General features: G+C 37.2%; 1 protein-coding gene across 9 annotated transcripts in view; it reads right to left on the reverse strand.

Annotated features, from left to right (window-relative positions):
• NFIB (nuclear factor I B) overlaps positions 1-25,238 on the reverse strand; it is a 228,240-nt gene that overhangs the window by 16,997 nt on the left and 186,005 nt on the right. For 4 of the 9 annotated variants that reach the window (XM_080819510.1, XM_080819512.1, XM_080819509.1 and 1 more), the window contains exons 7-8: positions 20,227-20,361; positions 16,135-16,319 (exon numbers count right to left, since the gene is read on the reverse strand). In XM_080819510.1, coding sequence (XP_080675636.1) covers positions 16,135-16,319; positions 20,227-20,361 — 320 coding nt within the window. Of the gene's footprint in view, positions 1-8,656; positions 8,740-11,828; positions 11,995-16,134; positions 16,320-20,226; positions 20,362-25,238 lie in introns of all 9 variants that reach the window. The other 5 variants (XM_080819504.1, XM_080819507.1, XM_080819506.1 and 2 more) reach the window with 2 other exon arrangements.

The raw sequence follows: 25,238 nt of genomic DNA on the forward strand, positions 1-25,238 counted from the left end.
GGTAGATAGATAGATTGATAGATAGATAGATAGATAGATTGAGAGATGGCCAGCTAGACTGATAGATACATAGATTCTTCTCAGACTATATTCATAAAGAAGCCATAAACCAGTAAAAAAATTAAATTGGAACAAAAATATTCTTAAAATGGACCATCATCCTTGCATGATGGAGAAAATGTGTATTTGCTTAGTTTTAAAATCAAACAGATCACAAACTTTATGATGAGATTTTTGTCAAGTTCTCCAATTACTTGCATTACTCTAATCAGTAATGCAATGTGATGGGACAGCCTGAACATCGTTTTGGTTTTTTTTTGTTTTTGTTTTTGTTTTATCCCAACAGTAAGCCAATTGTCTATTTCAAAAGATGTTTTTTAAAAGCAGTACTATGAAAATCATCTAAAAACAGTTAAAAAAAAAAAAAAAAAAACTTGAGCTTGTGTAAAGATGACCTTAGGGACAACTTATTGATTCTGCTTTCATCAATGAAAATCCTAGTTTTCACTCAATTAAACATTCTCCAGAATGGAGGTGTCTCTTCAGGCACAGCTCATGATAGTTCCGCTAACTTCAGGTTAGCTTCTGTGGGGCCTTCAGCTTAGACCGGAGAGACGTCTGGACAAAGATGCTGTCACAAAGTCACGGGAGCCTAAATGTGACTCGCTGGTTAGCGGACTTGTCTCACAAGTAATTACAGAACACTGTGTCTCCTTGTAAACTGCTTAGTTTTTTTGTTGTTCACACATTGCTCATGTTTCGTTTATTTGTCGGTTTAACATCCTAAAAGATGTCAGGTGGCCTATCTTTGGTCATATATGTAAGATTTAAAACTAATGTATTTTTGGAATTTTCTTTCTTAAGAGTAGACCCAAAGGGGTTAAACCTGACTACGGCTATTCACTTTCATTCACACTTAAGATAAATTCAATTGGAATATTTTCTTCCAAACAGAAAATATGATAAGATACATACAAAATGATCACGGAATGCAGTAGCTAGCAATAATTTAGATGCCAAAGAAATTGGCAAGATATTCATCTGTATTGGATTAATTTCCTCTCTGTTACTGAAAATGAAAAATAAAAAGTATAAATACTTAGCTACTTAGATTGTGAGGTAACATTTATCAACATTTCTAAAAATTTCTGAGAAGACAGGTGTATACATGCTTATATGTTATAAATACTTAAGCCAAGTCACTTAAACAAGAGACTCTACAGGTTTACTTTATTAAGTTTCTTTTGCATTAAGCATCTTTGAATTAATAAACCTCCTGATGAAGTGAAATTTTAAAGGTGATGGTGTGGTGGGGGAAACAAATAATTAAAATAGAAATCACCTCTTCACTAAAGATTTCCATGACATTATTCCTAATAAGATCAATTACGAAGACAGTTTGAAAGATTTTGACTAGATTCTAGGTGATAAAAGGTGAATCCAATGTGTATTAAAGCTTCTTTGGGGGGCATGTTAAATGTTCTTAGTATTACTATAAGTCAGTATCCCCAACAAAAAAACTTTTTACATTATGCTCTAAATAAATTTAAAATGATAGGTGATAATTGTTATTTGAGGTTGGTATGGTGATTCCTCACTTTCTGTCCTGCGAGAGGCAGTGCTATATCCTTTAGCTATCAATCTCTTTTTAAATTAAAATTTAAAACTTTAATTTTAAGTGGTACCTAAGCTTCAATAACACTGTAATGGCTTTTCCAAGTATTTTCCCTCAAGAATTAGGAAATGACTCACTTTCTCCAATGTAATCAAGCTTAAAACACTAGGTACTGATTAGTTTAGAAATTCAGTCTGTTAAAGTTGTCTGTTTGTATGGAGATGGACTGCAATTCTTATTTTTATAACAATATAGAGTCTGACAGACCTCAGCATATCCATACCCTTATAGAAATGTACACTCACATAAATAATTTTAATTCTTTAGTCTATATGCATCTACCAATATGAAATTAGACTACCTAGAAAATTAAGGTAAAATTTATACTAAAACAATTATACTCGGAATTCCAAAAGCAAGCAGAAGGTGAAGTACAGAAGTAAGATTCTCTTCCCAAAAAGCTACAAGTAAAGGGTTAAGGTGGAAATAGTGGAAACAGCTAAGAAAGAAGTGAAGGTAAAGTTTTCGCTGTGGATGTTCCTCGGATGGAGTTCTATAAAGTCTCTGAGATGGGAACATTGTTCCTTGCCTACAAGGATGGGTCCTACTAGTTTCCCTCAACAATCTACACAGGAAAAAAAAAAGTCTGCATAAGGGAAAACCCCTGAGATTTGGGTCTTAGCCTTACCTAGACTCCACTCACATAGGTAGGTAGCTGACAGCCATAAAGGATCAATATTGCTTGTGATTTCAGAGTTAAGATTTTGTTTATTCAAATGACGGCCCTCCATTGTTATTAACAGGGGCTTTTGTTAAATGCTTAGCAATTAGCTTTGGGAACAAAGGAAAGAAGGTAAGCAAAATGTTCTATTTTGCTAGACTCAGCAAACAGGCCAATGTACTAACAGTCCCTCATGATGACAACAGCTCTCAGTTGAACCAATAAACCATTAAACTGTAAACAGAATAATCAACACAGGCAAATTTACCTTCTCACTTTTTTTTTTTTTTTAAGTTTACAGTGACCCTCAAGGGAATAGCTTGAAAAGTGTGTTTTTGTGTTCTCTCAGGTTTTTTCATTTCTCCGGATAACCTCAAGGAAACAGATTTTTGAGGGGGAGAGGTTTTTTTGAGGGGGTGCTTAAAAAGATCAACACGCCAATATCCAAACTCTCCTCTAACTCTTAGGTTAGTGGAATTTTATTTTATTGCGATTATTAGTTACTCACCATGGAGCAAATAAAATGGCCTCTGAATGAATAGGGTGTAGCCCAACTGAACAAGCAAAATGTTCAGAATGAAACTGTTATATGTAAGACATATAACGCATTAAAAAAAAAAAAAAGATATTCAAAATCATCCTGGGACCTTAAGTTCTAATGTCAGTTTCTGAAACCCATGCTTCTTGATATTTAATTGAATTAGTACAGTAGGATTACTTTAAATGGGTATGCATAGCCCATGAACAAAGTAAACATAGCTGACCGTGAGTCATTAGGTATCAGAAAATGAAAGGCTTTTTTAGATGGAGACTACTTTGATTTGTAAAATTTAAGGTTTCAAAGGAACTCAGAGATTGTGTAATTCAACCTCTACATTTTCCTTTCCAAGATAAAGATACAGGACAGCAAAGTTTATGGACTTGTCCAAGGTCAGACATGCCCTGTTTGTGTCAACATTGAAACCACACTTGCAAACTCCTAATCCCTCGTTTTCACCCAGGACACTAGATTGCCTATCACTGTTCTTTTTCTACCTTGTCCTTCATGTGCAGCCCAAGAATATTTAAGGCTAAAATGGCTGTAATTATAACCTTCAGAATTTCCTCTACTTCCCTGATTCAACTTAGATCTTTTAAAGTAAATATTTTCAGCGAAGAAAATAATTTTTCCCTTGTGATTTTATTGATTGAATTTAAGGTTACAGCAAACATAACTTTATTTTTACAGTAATTAGAATGGTTTATCTGGATATTAGAATTTGATCCCTTCTTGGGCTTTTGGCTAAGATCAAGTGCGGATATTAGCATTTGATAACTACTCACAGTAAGTGAATAAATAAATGAATGATAAAATAGACCCTGGAAGGTTTTTTTTTTAAACTTAAGAACTAGCCAAAAAGCTAAACATTTGCATGCCGTTATTTTGACCGAAACTTCCTTTAAATGTGTTTCCTCTCCAGCTAGCGTATGTGAAGAGTGACCTCTTATCCATTTACATACCTACCCAGAAGTCATGTGATAGGGTTTTACGTCAAGCTGTCAATTATGATAACAGACACAATAAGAACAGCCCGAGTGTTGATAGGCTGCTTCCTGACTTTATTGAAGGGTTTGTTGATCGTCCACTTGTGTCCTTTCTATTGCTTGCCTCTAATAAAAGACTACCTCTTCCCAGTGGTCTCAATGTACCTAGCTTTGGCTTTGCCATTTGCCAGGACAAACATCGTAAAGAAATTTCAATTGATTACCTTAATAAAAAAAAAAATCCTACAGAGGCAATGTCTTAGGAAGGCCATCTGGTGTAACAGACATGTCCACTATAACAAATTTGAGTTGTGAAACTGTATCAGGGAAAGTGTTGAAAATATTTTAATATAAGTTGGCCCAGTAATTGAAATTGAAATAATAGCATTAAGTAGTCATGCAAGAGACGTAACATGCTGAAGCTCAAGCACCAATAAAACCCATGCAGTTGTGTGCGTACATAATGCAAGGACCTGAGCTGATCAGGCCGTGCATTCATTAGAGCTAACAGTAAGTACTATATATAGTCAGGAGATTATAATTTTGAGACATGATGAAAATAAGCCTTACATCTTACATACTAGAGCTTACTTGACTTGGTTGTCTCCCTTTGGAAAGGCAAGAGGGACCTCCCATTTATTTTATCGAAATCTCAACTCTGTATCAAAAGTTTATATGCTTTTCAATAGTTGGTTTGAATAGTAATCTTCTATTTCCAAATGAAAAGCTTCTTAGCTACAAACTTTTATTTCCAACTTGCAGTAAGATTTTTTAAATATTTTATGCTGATGTATAAAAGTAAAGATTTATATTTTTATTACAACCTTACACTCAAATAGAAGGGTGAAAATCAAGGTAACTAGACCCTCTTTGATCACACAATTTTCTATGAGAGCAAAGAAAGAAGGCCTGAGGTTTAATAAATCCGTGGTGAGGTTGACCAGATAAGGAACTGGTGCTCATTCATGTAAGTTGTCTCATATTCGCCATTTATGCTAAAATAGGTAGACTGGATTACAGAATAATTTCTGTATTTTCAAATACAGAGAAACATCCAAGACTCTGCTATAGAGCTCCCATTTTCTGAGAGAGACAAAACTTGGGACGTGGACCTCCCTCCTTGCCTATCGTGGTGCATGTGCGCAGTGCCCTCGTGCAGGACGAGGAAAGGAAAACACTGCGTTCTGCTAAACTTCCGTGAGGTTAACTCAGCGAGGAGGTTTTTGACATTTGTGAAAAGTTCTGAATCATAAAAAAGCCATTTATTTTTTAGTCAGGAAAGACTACAGAGTTCAGTTTCCCAAAGCAGGACCAGGAGTTCCTCAAGCCACCACACCATCTTCCAACAGGAAAGTTAAAGAAGAATATGGAGTTCCAACTGATACCTGCTTTTAAGATCTCCCCAAGCCAACAGTGAGCGCATGAACTAAGCCAATCACCCCACAGACAGTCTAGTTCCAGACCTTGAACCACACAACACACAAGACTGTAGTAGAGGATAAAGGAAAATTTCAAGTCCTGATCAGCTGGCATGAGCTGATTATCATGACCAGTTAGAGAGGCTGGTTTTTAACGGCAAATTATCAACTGGTTTACATGAATCTTTTTGAACTATTCTTCATGATTATGGATTTTTTTATGTTTTAGATTCAAATGAGATATCATAGTTGCAGTGACAGGTGAAATTCCTGTGTCAGAAAAAATCTAGTATTTCAAGTCAGTTAATGACCGATAAGAATCAGTAATAACTATTATCAAGGAGCACAGAGAGGTATAATTACTAATAACAGCTGTATGTGTACCAAGTTGATGGGCATAAAAGCATATACTTTTAGGATTCAAATTTGCCAATACGGATATATTACTCTTACAAATGGAACATAGGGTTAATTTTAACATTGGCCATCTCCATCAAAGAAGGCCAGTATCCTTGTGTACTAGAAGTGACTATTTTGAAAGGTCTGCTTTATTGTCATCTTGTGGAAAGATTATTAATAAGATAGTCAGAATGATTCAACAATTTTAAATTTATTGTTAACCCTAATTTATGTAGGCTATATTAAAGTTCTTTTCTGAGAAAAAATAGCACTGCACATTGCACATCAATACTTTTCATAACCTAAAAGGATAAATCTTTATAAAGCAGCCGCCAATAAACTGAAGAATGTACCTGGCAACAATATTTATTCTTAAGGGGTCATGTATATTAAAGGCTATGCGGAATGTTTAAAAGAACTCTCTCAGACTAAATCCATTGCCTTTCTAATTTTGAATTTCTCCTAGCTAATATAAAATGATTGATTACCTTTATTTCATGTACCCCTTGATTTTCCTTTTCATTCATCACTGAGTGCTTTAAACCAAATGCATTTAGAACCTGCTGTTACAAGAGTGGTCTCTTTTAAATCTTTGTAAAGTAATGAAAGGACACAGTAAATCAATCTCATTTCTGCTGTGGGAAAGCATAACCTTTACTCTACTCAAGTCACTTAAACTATTCCTGTCCCTCTGTTCCTGGATAGTAAGCCTGAAACTTCAGCTCAATGGTTCTTTTAAAATTTAGAAGCATAAAAGTAATCATCTTTTAACTGGAACCTTACTTCAGTAATATTCATGTATAGTATGAGATGCATGCACATGTTTTCTGCATGCCTCAAAATTGTAGCTCGTTATAAATTTGGCATATTGAGCTTCTTCATTTCAAAAAGTAGCACTAAGTCCTCCATTATGCACAGGGCAAATTATCCGTTTGCCTGGTAAATACCAGTACGTTCCATAAATGTCTACTGCATTTGACCAAACAAATATTATTTACATTGTTAACGGGAGTTCACTTGACATTGCCCACTTAAACAAGAAGTGGTGGTCTTTGATGAGAAAAGTCTGTAGCTCCAGAATATATATCTGTGTATATATGTGTGTGTGTGTGTGTATTTTTTTTTCCAATTAAAATGTGCTCCGAACTCCATCTACCTGAAGACTCACACTTTCCTGAGGCTTGCTAAGTTTTCTTGATCTATCCTTGGGATAAGTGAAAGAAGTAACTTCTGCATGATGAACTTTTGTGATCATAATTCCCTGAGCCTCTAACGTTAGTCATAAGTGACAGATATAAAAAAAATATTAAAGCTGCTGTAGGTTAGCACAGGGGGATGGGAAGACTGCTTCTAAATACATGAAACTGGGTATAATCTTAATGTTTTTGGTGCTAAAGGTTTAAATAATGGAGGCATGTGTCTATGAATTAAAAATTAACTAGAAAGTAGAGATGTGTCATAAAGAATAATGCAAATCCCATGGTAAAAATATTTCTGAAAATATGTGGAATGATTTTTAAAAGAGCAAGCCTCTGAACCTATTAAATCCTACATACGTTTTTAGAAAATACAGTGAACATATACATTTGTCAAATAGAACCATATTATAGTAATTATAACACATTTCATATTATAGCAATTTTAGAGGTGAAAAAAAGCAACATTCCAGAGAATTATGTTGAAAAACCAATGGTGGGCAAAACCACTAATTATTATTTGGTATTTTTTGTAACTGTGTACAGATGTTTTCAGTTAGTTCTCACTCTTTTGTTTTGTTTTGCTTTTTAAAACTCTGGCACAGCCTCAAGTATCTTGAATAAGCTATCATCTTTAGGATTTTTCTCTGAACTCTGCATGTGGTGACCTTTGATCTACATGGTCTGCTACCTTGGTCCGCAACTGGGCAGGACTTGGGAATTCCGCATGAGGCACGGCTAAGAAAGACACAACACAAGCTAGGTGGGCAAGTCCAGGACAGAAGAAGCAGGGATGAGTCCCTGCGTAGGGTGACCACATACCTAAAAACAGACAGATGTGACATAAGCCCATACATCTTATGAACGAAGAGCCAGTTAGTTATACCAGCTCTTTCTTATTCATAGACTACTTTTCCCTACTTAATATTTTGCACGCTGTTTATTTCAAACCGCTCTGCTATCAGAGTTTGAGAGCAGCAAACATATGCATCATAAAATATATTTAAATTCTGAAGTGTTTAGAATTATTTCTGTTATCCCTTAACTAGAATCGTGGGATTTCTGTATTGGTATGTTCCATGCTTTTGACTGTGGCTAATTTGTTTATAAGCCACCATTAATCCTGGCTGTATATTTTCACAGTTTGGGTAAACACTTCATTTGCATTAAATTTACAGCATTAATGAGATGTGAAATTTAAAATGCTACTTGAAACATAAATGATGTAAGAAAGCAGAACAAAAAAAAGTGTTTTATCACATCTGAAATCAGTAAACCAATTTAAACCTATTAAAACAGGAATGATGTGTCGCCCGAGATTTTAGCTTCATAACTCATCCTCTTGGACTAAAAGTCCAAAATGAGGAGTAAAACATCTGGAAAATATGAAAGAGCTCAAAAAACACAAATTGTGTACTGTTTCTACCCTAATGGGCTTTTTAATCAGTTTTCAGGTTTTTTTTGTCTTTGGAAGCTAAAGGCTAGTAAGTTCTCAATAGCCAATGAGACTGAGGAAAATAGCCTGGCTGAGACCCAGTTTACTCATGGATGTTATGGATAGAGGTCACAGAGATGGAAAAGGTCTTGAGCCAATTTGAGCAAGCCTGTTTAGAGAGGCAAGAAACAAAGGATAAATGAGAAAATATTCTGGAAAATGAAATGATCAGTTTCTTTCCCAGAAGCCCCGGGAGCCCCGTTCTGAGTCCAGATCTGAGAGGCAGCATGGAGAGAGCACCAATGCGAAAGCGTGCTACACCGTCACACCTGGGTGAAGCTTGCCCACCTGTTGCTGATGTAGGAAGGATGGGTCTCTTGGGCTTAGTCCCACATATCGATTGGCTTGAGATGTGCCTGAGGCTGTGTAGGCTGATTAAGGAAGAACAAAAACAAAGATAAAAATTGTGAACTATCAGAATGAACACCCTGTCCATGTAAAAGAAAACCCAGGACGTGGGACAGGCAACCAAAAAAAAAAAAAAAAAAAGTGTCTCTATTTCTCTATTCTTTCGTCTGAGTGAACACCAAGTGACATAAAAGAAATGGCAGTTGACCTCAACTCAACCCGTTTACCTCCCTCCCCAAAAATTTGTCCAATGAACCACAACCCGGCCTCTGGTGTGGGCATTCCACGCTTATATGCTCTGGTACAGTCCGGAAGGAGAACCAAGGACTGGCTAAGTCCTTTTCCTACATGTCCTGTTTCACCAGATAGTAGTTGTCTGATAATGGGAGCATCAATAATAGTCTGTGATTCTAAGTGTAAGACTGAAGGTCTATTGGGAAAAAGTGAAAGCTTGTAATGAATGGGATTTAAGCAGATGTGCTTGATGATACAAAATGAAACATGTCTTACTAAGGAGAAAATCTAATATTCCTAACATGAGGGAGGAGCCTCTACTTATTATATCATATAGAGTGAATTGTCAGTATTTCATTTAGTGCGAGAATGACCTTAGGTTTGATAGAAATGTTTTTGAAAAAAAATTCTTTCTTTTCCATAAGCACAAAAAGTCAATTTCTCGTGACTGGTCCAGGGAAGGGGTGGTGACACCTTTGAAATACTTGGCCACCAGGCACTAAGGACCAATGGTGAATATTCTTAAAGTTATTTAGTCTCACCCTGCAAGGGCTTTTTGTAGAGGTGCTTTTTCGTACACAGTGAATTTCCCAAAGAAAATGTCTCCCTATTCCTAAAGATTTGTTTGTTTTCACAAGGAAAGGAGTTCCTAGCACTAAAGCATTCTCCTTGCCCCATGCTGGAATAAAAAGAAGCACTACATTTTCACCACTCATGTTAAATCTACAGGTCTGAAGGAAGCTAAAATGTTTGGTTTAACACTATCAGATTGATAAGAAATCCAGACATTAACCTTTAAAAGGTTTTGGGTTTTTTTTTAACCAAATATATTAATTCTGCCATGTTCATTTGAAGGGTTGCAGAATTAGATCCATTGAGGGTTTTGTTAGGTTAACTTTTTAAAACAGTGAAGATGCTCACAATTCATTATTAATTACTCCTGAATAAAGGGCCCATCCAAGGACAGCCAAAAGAGCCAGGGGCCCCACTCAATGTCCAGGCTTCTGGGATTCAATGTACAGTATGGACTGATGGAGAAAGGCCTCGCCCTTAGAGAGTCGCAACAAGTTTGCAGTATTTTTCTCTTCTCAGCCATGAGAAAGAGGTTTCCCTGGTCTATGTGTTTTCTTTAATTTTATTGACTTATCAGTTCAATGACGCCTTTTTCATTATTAGCGCTGTCTCGAGAGCTAGAGCTACAAGTCTGTGTAGGGGAAAGAAAAACTCACTATATTTCTTTTAAGCAGGAGTGGAAAATGGGCTGATACAGCCATCTTTACACAACCAATATATCCCTTCTGAATATTTTGCAATTTTATTAGTCAAATCAGATCCGTTTTTGACCAACCTATAGGTGAGTACAAGAATAATGCATCAGCAAGCAGGCTGACAGCACTCCCATAGTGAGCTGTGATCCTTTGGGTCTGATCTTCCCTTGAATGTCATCTATTAATGTCACTAGAAGGGTAGGTACCTGAAGTTTCTAAAACTTGGTTTGGATCATTTATCCTTTGATAGTCTTTCAAAAACTTTAAAAAAAAAATCTTTGTTTCTATTTGCCTTAATTTAAATTGCTGACTTTGCTAAAAGATGCCAACACATACACTTTAAAAGTAGTTGAGTGGCTGTAGTGTACACAGTTAATCTTTAGAACAAAAGAATTTTAGTCTTCCTTGACTGTGCATTCAGGGAAGTGCTCAATGGACCCTCTAACAACAGACCAGTTAGAAAAATTAATGATTATTGATGGGAATTACAAGTCTACCTGGACTGATTAGGCTATGGGGTCTCATGAATTTTGAGAAAGAAATGCTGAATTCACTGTACCCTCAAACTAGTGTCCTTTTTTCTTGTAGTGTCCTTTCCTAGGTTTTCAGAAGTCCCCCTCCCACCAAAAAAAATATATATATATATATAGAAAACATCTTTCCAAAACCTGAGAAAGAGAGAGCCAGTGGGGTTTCTGTAATTTCACTTAGAACAGAGCATGTCAATTTTTTTTGTTCTAGGAAAGAAAATGATACCTCTGAATTTCAGATATGGAATGCATAATTGACGAGGAGTGGGCTAATTCCTCCTGACTAGAATTTTCTCTATTCCACTGTACTAGTTCTAGGAAGCCCGTTAGTTTGGATGAAGCCAATCGAAAAACTGGGTAATAATTTTCTTTGTATTGATAAGTATTCTGTATGAAGAAGCAAAGGATTCATTGGTTTATTGGCATGTTCTATGTCAAGTTCACTGGCTAAATCTCTGACATTTAAAATGTTATGGCCGTGTTAAAAAGCATAGTACCTGATGTACCATGATAAACAAAACAAAGAAACAAACAAAAAAAGTCATAATGACAGTGTAGGTAGCTTACATGTACCTAACACTCGGCTTCCAAATGTCCTCATTCGCACCCAATATCGTGTTAACTGTTTTTTTGCAGTGACATAACCTACGGTAATATAAACATGCAATTATCTTCCAGAGGCACGGATTCAATCTGCCTTGTGAAGGACACTGATTTCTATAAGATGCTCCAATAAGTAACAATGATCTGCTCTCTCTCTGGGTGACCGAGAAACCTCGAACACTACATTATGATATTTGGTGTCTTTTTCAATGTATACCTTGAACAAGCAGGCATGACTAGTCATTTTTGTTAGAGTTGTTTATTCAAACAAATAAGCTTCTCCCTTTTCAAATATGATATACGGACTGAAATTTGATAAGAGAGAGCTTGTGATAGCCAGGTCACATACATGCCTGCTAGTTCCACATAAATGAGAAATCTCCATCGGGTCCAAAAAGTTGTCCTGTTCTCCACCTTGGATCAGGTATCCAATGGTGCCTTTGATGGACATTTCTCATTTCCTACAGAAATACTTACTGGTTGCTGTAGGTGAAGCTGCCTCACCTTCAGTGGATGTAGTGATGGGTTTAGTATCTGTCATGGTCAGGGTCACAGGTCGCACTGCACTGGGATGGGGAGAGGGTGCCAAGACAGGTGTGAAATGGCCAGGCACTTTCCCTACCACTTGACCACTGCTGTTAGGCTACAAAACAAAAACAGAATGCCCGGTGAAACAATCCAAAAGGCAGTCGTCTCGTCCAACAGCTCCACTCAGCGCACTTGGACGCGGGAACCCTGCATCCTTGCTGGGAACGCCACAAGCTCTCTCAAGTCTGAGTCACAGAGACCAACCAGCGGTTAGTGGTAAAAAGAAGCAGCAGCATTTCAAAGAACGTCTTCACCTTCGAAACACTTTGCATGGGTGAGTGTGTCTTTACAACCCCCCTGAGAGCCAGGCAGAACGGATCCTTTCGTTCGGTAGCACAGAAGACTCCAGGGGAGACTTACATGCTGAGCCCAAGACAACAATGTAAGTTCTTCCTGACCTAGGGAGAATTTGAGCCATGCCTCCTCCTTCTCTGCTCTTGTTTTTCTACAGTGAGTCAGTTTGGGCTTTCAGAACACAATTTTCACCCAATGATGCTATCACTGACACAAAGAAGATGGGGTATCAAGGAGATCGAACAGATCAAACTCAATGGTTTCCACCATTTCTAGTCAAGGCCCATATTCTGCATTCAGAAACTCTAGTCTTCCATCATACGCAAGGATGCTGGGACACACATACCAAACCATTTAAATTCCAGGATCTCCACTTCCCTTTTGCTGATTTACTCAGACGAGCAGATAGAATGATATTTAAAGCATTTAAAATTTCAGATCCACACAATGATAGCCAATGATAGACTCAGTCTGACCTTACAGCTACAAATAAAAGATTTCCAATGTCAATTAAAATGTGCTGAAGCAAAGCAGAGGGGCAATCAAATATACTTTGTTACTTAAGTTCCTCCCCCATGGCCGGGCATGGAGAGTTACACAAAACATTATTGTTGACACTTGTGGGGAGCAACTGAGAGAATCCCCAGGGCAATGATAGAAAAGATATTAATATCTGAGTTTCAGCCCAGGGTATGAAAATAGTATCTGTGGTAGGAGACAAAATCCTAAGGGTACACTGTTTGGAAAAATATATATATATATACTGGAATGCTTTTTTCTAGACAGAGAACACTATTCTTGATTACCCTTCATGTTGGACTTCTCCACTGTATGGTGCTCATCCCAATTTGCCATGAGAGTATCCTCCATAAATATTTAGCCTTTCTAATCAGTACTGTTAAAGGCAAAGAATGCAATGAAGCAGAATATTTATCTAAATACCTGCCCATAAATTACCAGGAGTCATTTCTTTAGACAAAAAGATGAACAGCTAATAACACTTAAATACGGTAACTTACAGACATGAACTAAGTCTTCGGTTGGGTTCCTCAGAGGCCACATTATTTATTCTATAAAGAAAATGGACTTCTTGAATATCCTGCCTATTCATCATGGGTAATTTTAAGTATTTAACTTTATGTCAGGAAAATTGACCAGAGCTTCCCCCCTACGGAAACCTATGAGAGTTGTATCTTTAGACTAATTTTATTTAAAATAATCCACTGAATAGCATGGCTGTCTCACGCTAATCGGTGCAGCAGCAATGCAATTAATCTCCAAATTGCTGTGGGGAGGATGAGGCATCTCAGTGGCTAGACTTGGTAATCAAAATCAGTACAGGGCTGGAGGAAATTTGGGAGGGGATAGTGGACCACAGGTGAACAAGCCCTCGGCAACCACCCGCCCCCCTCGCCCCCGGCTTAGAGCTAAACAGGTAAATATCAAGAGTCCTCTTTTGAAATGCAAATTAACTGGTTTTGAGTTGGAGTTAAAAATCAAAGGAGCTATGATGTGCCCATAAAAACTATTCTGCACTTTACTAGAAAGATGCCTTTTCCTTTCAAGTGGAAAAAGTAGTTTTTTCTAAAGCAGACCATTGGATTCTGGTTATCTGAACGCTGCAAAAGACCGTTGTATGTATCTTCCTCAAGAAAGAAGAGCAATCTCGTTTTATCATTGGTGGTACATTCGGGAGTAAAAAGCATATCTGTATACTGTGTTCACTGAAACAGTTCCATAGGACCTACCTGAGAACACAGGACAGAAGAACGACAATAATGCCAAGAAAATGCTGCCACAGGATCTGATATTACCTCGTTCATTCTGCAAGCTTTGTCTACTGGAATGGCATTGACATGAACCAACAGACATTTCTCTCATTTAAAAAGAATAAAACTGACAAAGAAACAAGTCGGTCCCAAGCCCAACAGATAAATTTTCTGGAATTCAGGGTCTGGAAGAATGGAAAGGTTATTCCTTTTGGGTTTTCTACTGGTTCAGATGAAGCTATACTATAAAGCTTCTCTTTTAAGGCTGTTAGATGAACTTTCATAGCATAGAAAGGAAAAGAGAGACATCTTATCTGAAGATAAAGTTGAACCGCACTGGGAAAGGATTACCCTGCCTAGTACATAGTTGCTCCTATTATACAAAGTCCTGAGAGGGGATTTTTTTTTTAATTGAAATGAAAGTAAGATGCTTCTCTCAGAAGCTCAATCTTTACCTTAAAAATAGGAAGAAAAGCAGAACAATAAGGCAGATTATCACCTAATATGCCCTCTTAACTTATAAAGAAATGGGAATATACCTAAAACAAGCACTGAATAATTAAAGAAATGCGTAACACTAAGGGCCTGATTTTAATTTGCATAATTTTTCCCCTAACAGTGCCTAATTAAGACATCAGCTAAAAAAAAAAAAATCCAATGGAACTCTAAGATTTTCCACACTGAATTAACGTTAAGGACTTTTAATGGATGTCTTAATTAGACTTTGTTATTCATGGAAATTCTACTCAAATTAAAATCAGACCTTGTGTGCACTGTTCCCAGCTGAGTCTAGCAAAATGCTCTATGGAACTGAGACTCTTGAATCCATGATCTGACAGCAAATTTTTATTTCTAAACTGATATACTAAGATCTCACTTTTTTTATTTAAAAATTCTTATTATAGTCATCAAAAGTGCTATACCATTTGGACCTTTTCTTCTAAAATACAAATGGCTTAACTACAAAGTCACAACTCAAGAATGGTGTCTTTAGTTTAGTATTATTAGTCAACAGAACTAAAAGTACAGGTAATTTTTTAAGCAACCCAAATGGTGTTGGCTGTGTTGTTACTCAAAAATAAAACGTTCCAAAAAAAGACAATTTTGCTTCATTCTAACAATTACGACCAAAATTGATTTCTTCAGATCTTTTCTTTGTTAATTCTAAATTAATATGCACATACTATTCACTGGCATTTGAGTAACTGAACGGCATTAAAGATAGAACGCTTATGACAATCTCTCAGAGCATTAAAAGGTATAGTGAGGAGTGGGCAGGAGTCTTGAAGGTAAAGCAGCAACGCCACATACCAGACCTGAAGAGCAAAACTACATTACAGATTTTGGATATTACAATTTGTGCCAGCTCCGTCACAAAGCCTATCTATTTGATCATGAAAAGTGCTCTTGTATCAAATCACTATGAAGTGAGCTCTCCATAGAAGAAGCCACACTTTTAAGGAGTGAGAAAGGGATATGAGTCACTACACTTACACAATAAAAGTCCCTAAAACCACTGCACGGTATTTAAAAAAATAAACAAATAAATAAATAAAAGAGAGAGAGAGAGAAAGAAAGAAAGAAAGAAAAAAAGAAAAGACACTTCTGGTAACATTCATTGTTAAATGTAGTCATGTCTGTGCAAAGAATATTCAAGTAGTCATCAAACACTGACAATGTTTACATTTCCAAAGCTGATTTTAATACCTAATAGTTGGCCTCTAAATACGACTGTAAGTTCTTTTGTGTGTGTTTATTTTAGCGCATACCTTGCTCCTGCCTGAAATAAGCACTCTGTGTCTGTGCTAAACCCGGTATTTCAGAGGTGTGAACACCAGCTCTGAGCTTTTTTGTCAATGTACTTTCTGCATAAACTTTCTTTTCAGTCAATGAAAATTCAAAAACATCAAACCAGAGACATCTTCACAAATGTGCCCCTTTGGGGCAAGACACTTCCTACCTGTCATTCAGCCACCTTTAAATAAAAACTTATTGAGTCACCCAGAACCTTCCTGAAGATGGCTTTCAAAAGCTCGATGTTCTGCCAGACACACCGTCTGAATAAGCTTCATGTCTGAGAGTCAGACCTGTTCATCTCCCTTAGGCCCTCTTATTCGCTCTCGCGTTTTTACCTGGCTGGTTTGCGGACTGGATGGGTCATAAGAAGGTACATAGTTCTTCAGAGTATCCTGAGGATTCAGGTGGGGAGGATATCTGATTGTTGGATGAGAAAAGTAGCTCGATGGGGCTGGCGGAAGAATAGCTTGTGTTGGAAATGGCAGCGGTGAGGGCGGCGGTGGAGTTCGAGTGGAGATGACTGCACAGGACACAAAAGGGGAGACTGAGGTCAGCCGCGGCGCCCGCCCCCCCGGCACGCGGTCGGCTCGTGTCCCTGCTTCCCCGGGACCCACCCACTCGCTGGTCCCCGCCGGCGGTAGGAACGCACAGCCCCGACCCCACTCTGGGGAACGAGCAATCTGGCTTCCCGGTTCAATGAACACTGAGCCAAAGGAAGCGTCTCTTTTATGGGGGAAGCCAATATTTCATAAAACGTTCCTTTAAGCAGTTATTTCCCATCAGAATACAATCTTTGGTCAGCAAGTCTTTGTGCCTTAAGTCCGGACCAACTCACAGAATTCATTAAAAGGCAGGGGCACACACAGACTCTCTACCGAAATTCAAAACAAAAGTGGACTCCGATTTAAAATAAATATTTTCCCTATATGTCCTAGCCGGGGGTGGGTTAAAAGAGAAGCCAATAATTAGGAAACAATAATGTGCTGTGTAATTATCTGATCATTGGACAAATGCTTATGAACATTTGATCGTAGGGCCTGAGACCTCTTTTTCCTAATGAATTTGTTCCTTTCAAAACCAAAAGAACTCTATTCTGTAACTATTTTTTTCTTCCTACTCTAACTTTTATTACATGTAGCTTAAAAGATGTTATTAAGATAAGACTAAGAATAAAACCTCCAGAAATGTGAATTTAAACGTTCATATACTCATATTAACTTACCAATAAATCACATATTTTATAAAGGGAAATAATATATAAAACATATGCGATGTAGATGATGTTTAATTGTGCTGTAATTTTTCAGCATCAGTATGACCATAATTTATTTGGTCATATATTTGAAATATAATTCTTAAGTTTGAAAAATGGGAAAGAATATAATTACACAATCATTATCTCTATAATGTTGAGGAAAATAACCACATAAGTACAATTTAAGAGTACCAACGAATATATGTAGAAGTGAAGATTAAATGTCTCTTTCTATTTAATGTTTTGATCCAAATCATAGGAAATTACATATGATAAATGTTTAGTGTTTTATGAAATAACTTAGCAAACAATATGAAAAATAAATTCTTTCCATGACTTATTAATGAAAATCATCTGGACTAACTTATCTCCAACTTTGTAATCATATATATATATATAAATAAATATATGCACATATATATGTGTGTATATGTGTGTGTGTGTATACACACACACACACACACACACACACACACATACTTTTAAAGGGATATTACTTATCTTCCCCCCAAAAAAGCTTTTTTCAGAAAACATGAGAAATTAAGAATATATCTCGGTGAAGGTCATAAATTCAATTTTATGGTCACAACTTTGCTTCCTGAATGTCCAGGTCACTCAGAATCTTCTGGACTATTGTTACAATGCAGATTCCTGGGCCTAACCACAAACCTACTGGATCTCAAGGCCCTCCAGGGGTAAGGCACCAGAAAGTACAATTTGAACAAGTGCCTTGTGTGATCTCTCCACACACTGAAGTGTGTGCATCCTTCATCAAAGTGATGCATTTCAGAGAACAACTGTATATTTCTTCAAACGGAACTTCTTTCTGACATACTACTTTGTTGAAGAAGTAGCCACATCTGAAAGTATAATTTAAGAAGATGGAAACACCTAAGTTAAATTGAGCATCTTTTTTACTTGGTGTTGAAGTGCCCTTAATCTCAGCTAAATGAAGATATGGCTAAAGATCATGTAACCATGATCTTCACCCACATCTATACAAGCCCTTGAAAGATATATACACACAGCTCCATCTTGGGCCCTCTGGGCTTTGAGATCAGTGTAGTTGGGGAAGAGATCTTTGCTCAGGGGAGCTAGCACATATCAAGTCAGGGCTTAGGCTCTGGGCTCCCTTATATGTGCTCGCAGAAGCTGTGGCTGGCTCGATGGAAGCTAGCAGAATGTAGTATTTCAAACTGAAAGTAAAAAACAGCTACTTTGTAGCAATAAAGGTCATTCCAGTCCTTGAAAATAGGAAAAGCAAAACACAGGCAGAAAATGTCTCCCTTCTTTATAAAAGAATTCATACATGCATACATGTATGCACATGTATTTCCTGCCTATGTCATTGCAAAGCCGTCCTAATTGCCTCCTTTCCTCCAGTCTTGCTCCTTCTGATACAGCCTTTATAGTCTCACATGAATGAATTTTGTGAAATGCCATTTCAAGCATGTCACTTCTCTGCTAAAAATCTTTCAGTGGCTCCCCACTGCTTCCAGGATAAAAGCCTAGCAACTTCACAGGTTTGTATGGTCCTCAAGGGCTGTAGGGAACCCGCCCCACCTCACTTCGTGGGCTTCATAACTGGCCACTCTCTCTTCCCAGATATTTGTGGATCCTTCGATAGACGGCAGTTCCTTGTGGCAAGGACCTCTCCGACACTGATTCGGGCTGTTCTCTCTGTCTGAAACAACCTTCCTCTTGCCTTGTTCTTCCTTCTTGTGGAGAACTCACTCTCTAAACTTTAGAGAACACATCTCTTGCAGGTATCTAATCCTTTTCCAAGTGTCTAGTCCTATTCAGATTTCATGCCTAGCTGATGTGGTCCCCTCGTCTTCCTGCTGGATCGTGAGCTCTTTAAGGACGGAAACTGTCTCATGACCAAGGTGTTCGCCACAGGCCCTGATACATCACATATTGAGTAAGTATCTGGTGAAAAACCGAGGTGGAAGGCTTATCTAGGTTTCATTATATAAAAGTGTACTATTTAATTTTTTCCCAGTGTCAGAAATCTGAATATTTTAACCAGGTGTCATAATACATGAATGATTGGACTGAATTTTGCTCAAATATCAACATTAGAGATCCATGAAATAGTTACTGACTTTTTCGACCTATTTTAGCAGTATGAACAATATAAATATAAAAATTTTATACTGCATTTGATTTGTATATTCCTTCTTAGTTTTATAATTTTCTTAGTGACAGCAGTAAAGACAGCAGTAAAGATTTTTAAAGTAGCAATGATACTAATTAACATATACTTAGATATCGAAGACAAGGACTTTTTTAGAACTAAAGTTACATCCTTTGAATAAAGGTTTAAAAATCAGATTGAATTTGTTTGAAGAATAAGAAATTGCCTATTTATAAATGTAAAGCAATAAGAGTGTTGCTACAAATTATATATATATGTATATATTTTATATATACATATGTATATTATATATGGAACTTTCTCCATCAAAAATTCAGTATACTCCCTTCAACGGCTCAAGAATAATAGGTAGAAAGCATACAGTATTATTTATTAATTTTATCTCATTTAAAATTTTTGAAAGGGGATTTAATTTAATTGTTCATTCAAGTATATATGTGAAATACTGGTATTCTTTTTCCTATGTAAATTAAGATATTAGACATAATATCAAATGTACTAGCCCACATTTATTTGTGCACATAAAAAAAGTGTCAAAAAACCTCTTTTATTTTTGTGATTAACTTCCCTCCTAAATAAGTAATTAGATATTGATTTTTGTATAGAAAATAACATCTATGGAAATAGTGTCTATATATCTTAATGCCTCTGGAAATGCTCCAAACTCAGCAACATACTTGAAATTCTGTCTTTCTTTAGTCAAATATATAGAAGGGGGACGAATCCTGAAGCTACAGGTAAGATGACTATGTATCCCGTACCTTCTAATTTCTTGTGATTGTAATCTTTCCAATAAAGGCAATTAAAAATACATTCAGAAATGTCATTTAATTGAATGCCATGGAAATCTTTTCTCATATATTGGTAAGAAAAAAATATTGGATTGGATCAGGACCCTCCCTCTTTCAGCTGAGAAAGTATGGCCACCACAGCTCTAATTATAACTCCTGCCACATCCCTGACAGTGAGCTCTGCCAAGAGGGAGGCTTCTCCTCCATGCTTGCAACTCCTCACCACTGTGTGCAACTCCAGGGATTCCGGGATGATGGTGCTGGGGGAAAGTGCTCAATCTTGGGGAAGAATCTTGTGGTGATGTAGAGCTGAACAGTGGCTTTTCAGGCTTCTTCATAGTAGTCGGAGAAGACATATCTGCAAAGGAAGAGGGAAAAACCCAAAGTTTATGACTTTCTCCAGCTATAAAATTCATGTTACTATAACAAGGGATCTCATTTTCCAACATTTCATTATTTCTGTACTTTGGCTTTTCTACAAAATATGCACTGAGGGCCAAAGACCCAGTTACATTGGAGATTTGAAATCTCTGTCGGAAACAGTCTCCACTGAAGTTAACGCAAGGCTTTATTAAAATTATCATCAGAATTATTTCTCCTACTAAATAAATCTTGAACTTTTGAAAAACTAAGTATCGTGTCTCCCTTGGCGCCTTGGTTCACATCAAGGTCTTTTCTGCCTCAGCATTTCATTCTTAGATTTATACGATTCAGGCCTTTGTCTTTTGACCTGCTGACTACACTGTGGAAAAAAAAAACGAAAACCTGGTGCAAATGTGAAAAACAACCTTTGGGAAAGCTGGTAAGTCTATCATTGATTTAACATCTTCTACGGAAAACTCATTACTTGTTTAACAAAAAGTACATTCCTTAATTTGCTCATTCTGCAAGTATTTATTGGCTTCCTCTATTTGCCGGGTAAAGTAAGGATGTTACAAAAAATACAAAGTAGCTGCTATAGGGATACTCACTGTCAGTGAAGAAGAAAATGATAAGAAAAAAATGGCCATCAACAGTTGAGAGGGAGGAAGCGTGCTGAAAGCAAGGGGTGTTGTGGTGTGGTGTTTGCTGGCTTTACTGCACAGGGCAGTGACCACCTCAGCCTCCTCAGGTTAAGGAAGGTGCCTCAGCGGCACTGTGTTTAAAATGTGGATGAGGATGACACTCCCAGAGAGAGGAAACATTCCGAAGAAGGGGAGCATAGAATAAGCAAGTGGTACAAGTAGTCTGTGGAGAGGTGAAGTACAGAGATGAAGGGTGGAGCGAGTAGCCGGCAGGACCCACACAGTGAGGGGCCATGGACTTTGTGTATAAATATCTGAATTCCTGCCCTGATTGGGGACAGCTATTGATGAGAAAATATGATCACACGTTTACAGTTTAAAGCTGCCCCTCCCAAAAGTCCATGGAGGATGAACTAGCCAAAATGGAGATAGCAATCATGGAGACCACTTGAGAAGACAGATTTATTAATACCTTCCTTCCATAAATATTTATTGAAGGCTTAATTTATGCCAGACACTGCACTAGTTGCTAGAGACACAATGGTGACCTAGATTAAGCATCAGCCTCTACAAAACTTAAACGAGGGAGGGGAAACACCCGAGTTAGAAAAAGGTATAAAACAGTGTGACAATTGCTATGGTAGAAAACACTACCATAACTATCATACCAATTCATAGCCAGCCTTATTTCACCTTTAGCCCATCTACACTCCCCCATTTCACTTCGAAGCAAACTGCAGACAGCACAGTATTTTATTTAAAAATATTTCAATTTATAGTTCTAAAAAAAGAAGTTATATTTAAAAAACCAAAAACTTCATCATATTAAATATATATGCATGTATATAACATTCATTTTTAATTTTTTTAACAAGAGGAAAATACCTCACGGTGTTGTTTTTTAAAAAAGATTTTATGGGGGTGCCTGGGTGGCTCAGTGGGTTAAGCCTCTGCCTGCTCGGGTCGTGATCTCAGGGTCCTGGGATCGAACCCCGCACTGGGCTTTCTGCTCCACAGGGAGCCTGCTTCCCCCTCTCTCTCTCTTTGCCTGACTCTCTGCCTACTTGTCATCTCTCTCTCTGTCAAATAAATAAATGAATTCTTTAAAAAAAAAGTTTTTATGGTGCTATTAATATAAGAAACTAGTTATCATTATGATTTGCCATTTGAAAAATTACATAAGCTCTGGTAAAAGCATCCAATAAAATTAAACATGTGTTTTTGGCACATTGGCATTTAAAGAATGGATATGTTACTGTTAAAACAGTAGACATCACAGTCTACAAAAATGACAGGTGTCTTCGTAGCTAGAATCTGTGACTAGCTGGCTGTCACTGAACTATCAGAACTGCTGAACCATTTCCTTATATCTTTCTTGAGAAGTAAAAATGAAGAAAGGAAACTGCTAATGAAAGCACAGGAATTAATGCTGCTACAAAAGGAGGAAAAATGTTGAGACCATTTAAAAACAGACCAAAAAAGTTCATTTCAGCGAAGATACCTTCAAAATGCCAAAAATAATACTTAATTTCACTTAAGAGCTATGTGATTTTTGAAAGGTAACACTACAAATATAGGTTTTGGCCCACCGGGAGCTCATCATAGATATATAGGTCTTTAGGAGTGGAAAGCAGCTTTATTCCATCCCTCACTTTGCAGATAAAGCGATGTTTCTTGCCAAATTTTTAATTTAAAAGTAACTATTAGAAAAAGAAATCTATTGACACTCTTATTAAACACTATTAAGCACTATTGCCTGTGCTTAAATACAGATCTCAAAAAAAAAAATTAACCAGTGTAATCAGTTTCTAACGACTCCACTTCTAGGGGTACATGGCTGGCTCAGTTGGTTAAGTGTCCAACTCCTGGTTTTGGCTCAGGTTATGATCTGAGAGTCATGAGATCAAACCCCTCATTGGGCTCCAAGCTCAGTGGTGAGTCTGCTTGGGGATTCTCACCGCTGCCCCTCCCCCACTTGCGCATGCACGCACGGTCTCTTTCTCGTTCTGTCAAATAAATAAATAAATCTTTAAAAAAAAAAAAAAAGACTCCCGGTATGAGTAATAGAGCATTTACTGCACATGACTGAAAAACAATGAAATATGACCAGAGTTTGGTAAGTAGAATGAGCGTTATTCTAGTTCTGTCATTTCTGGGGGTGTTCAATCAAGGCTACTGCAAGTACTACAACTGTTTCCAAATTCTCATTAAACGTAGCTGGATTCACCTGAGTCACTTTCTGCAAAGAACACGTAAATCAAGAGTGTTTGTCCCGCAGTTCAAGAAGATGGGTGATGATGTAATTTTTGAGAAATGAAGTCTCTGCATTTTCTTATTCAAAATAATTCACTTGGTTTTCCTGGGTAATTATTACAGGTCCATTTACTGGTTGGGTTCTTGTTAGGCATGCACCGAATAATACTGGTACCTTCGTGTTCAGAACACACAAAGGAATTAAAGAGGCTAACTCAGTAGAAACAAATCAAAATTCACTCTTCAGGTTCAAAATTCACTCTTCAGGACCAAAAGGGACCAAATTATCTTCTCCTCAAACACTTAAGTGAACTTGTAACAGTAAAAAGAAGAATGAGAAGATCCACTGTCCATACAGAAACTACTTCTTCAGGAACAGATAAAGAATGATATTGTAGAAAGTGGGCTTGACCACCACTGTCTTCCACCAGACTAAATTTTTTTTGAGCCCATTAATCAATGAAGATATACGGGTACCCAGCACGTACAAGCTATATGCTAAGTGTGCAGGGGACACAAAGTGACCCCTTCCCCACCCAGGTCACCACAAAAAACAAAACAAAACAAAACAAAAAACTCACTCACACACACACACACACACACACACAAAGAATAAAAAATAAAATGTCAGTTATCTGGGAGGAGGAAGGGTAGAGTTTCTAGCTATTACATTTTAATCATGATTCAAACTTGTATTGTTTTGATTTTAATTTTATTTTGAATGTCTGCAGTCTAGTAGACCTCATGCCAAACGGAAAAATGATACTGTTTCTATTTTTAATGCACTTCTAGGCTACAGATATAAAAAAAAAATGTTTGAAGAATGAATATATAGGAGAGATGGTTTGAAGTGACCTTTCTGTGGAGAAAAACAAATGTCATGCTTTTCACAGTGTATTGTCCCTCAAGCCGGAAGAATAATACATAAAAAGATTAAGTTGAAAATAAGTTGAATAATAATAAAACTGAATAATATATAAATATATAATAAGTAGAATAATAATACATACATAATAACGCATACATTGAATAATACATGAAATAAAGAAGTTGGCGAGAGAAGCAAGATGATAAGAAGAGGATTAGCCAGTGTTTCTAGTGGTGGGAAGGAGGCAGTTGCTGGTGGTCCATGAGAAAGAAGCAAAGGTCAGTGCGGGTTTGCCATCAGACAAGGACATTTAAATTTGATTTGGAAAATAACACTTTATAAATGAATTGATCTCAGGAGGGAAACGCTTTCCAAAAGCTCTCTATTTTTTTTTTTTCCTGTTTCTTGCAGCTTCCACTCAACCTTTTTCACTTGAACCTGGTTAAATAAAAAAATTTCCTGTCTAGTCTCCTTCCAGGCCTTCCTCCTCACAGTTCATTATAAAAACAGTCGTGGAAATCCTCTCCTTCAGACAAGATCTTCCTCTTTTTAAGCTCTACGATGGCATCGTATTTTTCTTTTCCTTATCATTCCATTTTATTTAAACTTTAGCTAAACTCATTTACTTATGGCCTCCTGGAGGAGGAGGGAGCGAGGAGGGAGCAAGGAGGAATGTGCTTCTAACTCTTTCTTTGCAGATGACCTTCCCTTGGGCTGGAAAATGAAGTCTTCCTACCCTCTTATTCCAGCTACAGAACAGTATTTTATCCACTGAACCAACTTGATTTATTTTCTCTTTAAGCATTCCCTCCTGGGATTGTGGAGGTCTAGATCTCCTTAATGATTGTGTGTTTGTGTCTGATATCTTCGGACGGATTTTTTTAATTATTATTTTGTATTTGTTCTATCCATAGAGTGAGAGAGAAAGAGAGAGAGAGAGAGAGTGTGTGTGTGTGTGTGTGTGTGTTTGAGTTGACTAATGGCTTATCTCCTACAGAAGACGATTTTATTAAATATGCAAAGACATATGCAGGCTGGAAGGACATGACCAGGAAGAGAATTTTTAAAAGATCTATCACCGAAAGACAGAAGAAGAGGTAGAGCAGACCC

Source organism: Martes martes (assembly GCF_963455335.1).
Source record: "Martes martes genome assembly, chromosome: 12".
Lineage (NCBI taxonomy): Eukaryota > Metazoa > Chordata > Mammalia > Carnivora > Mustelidae > Martes > Martes martes.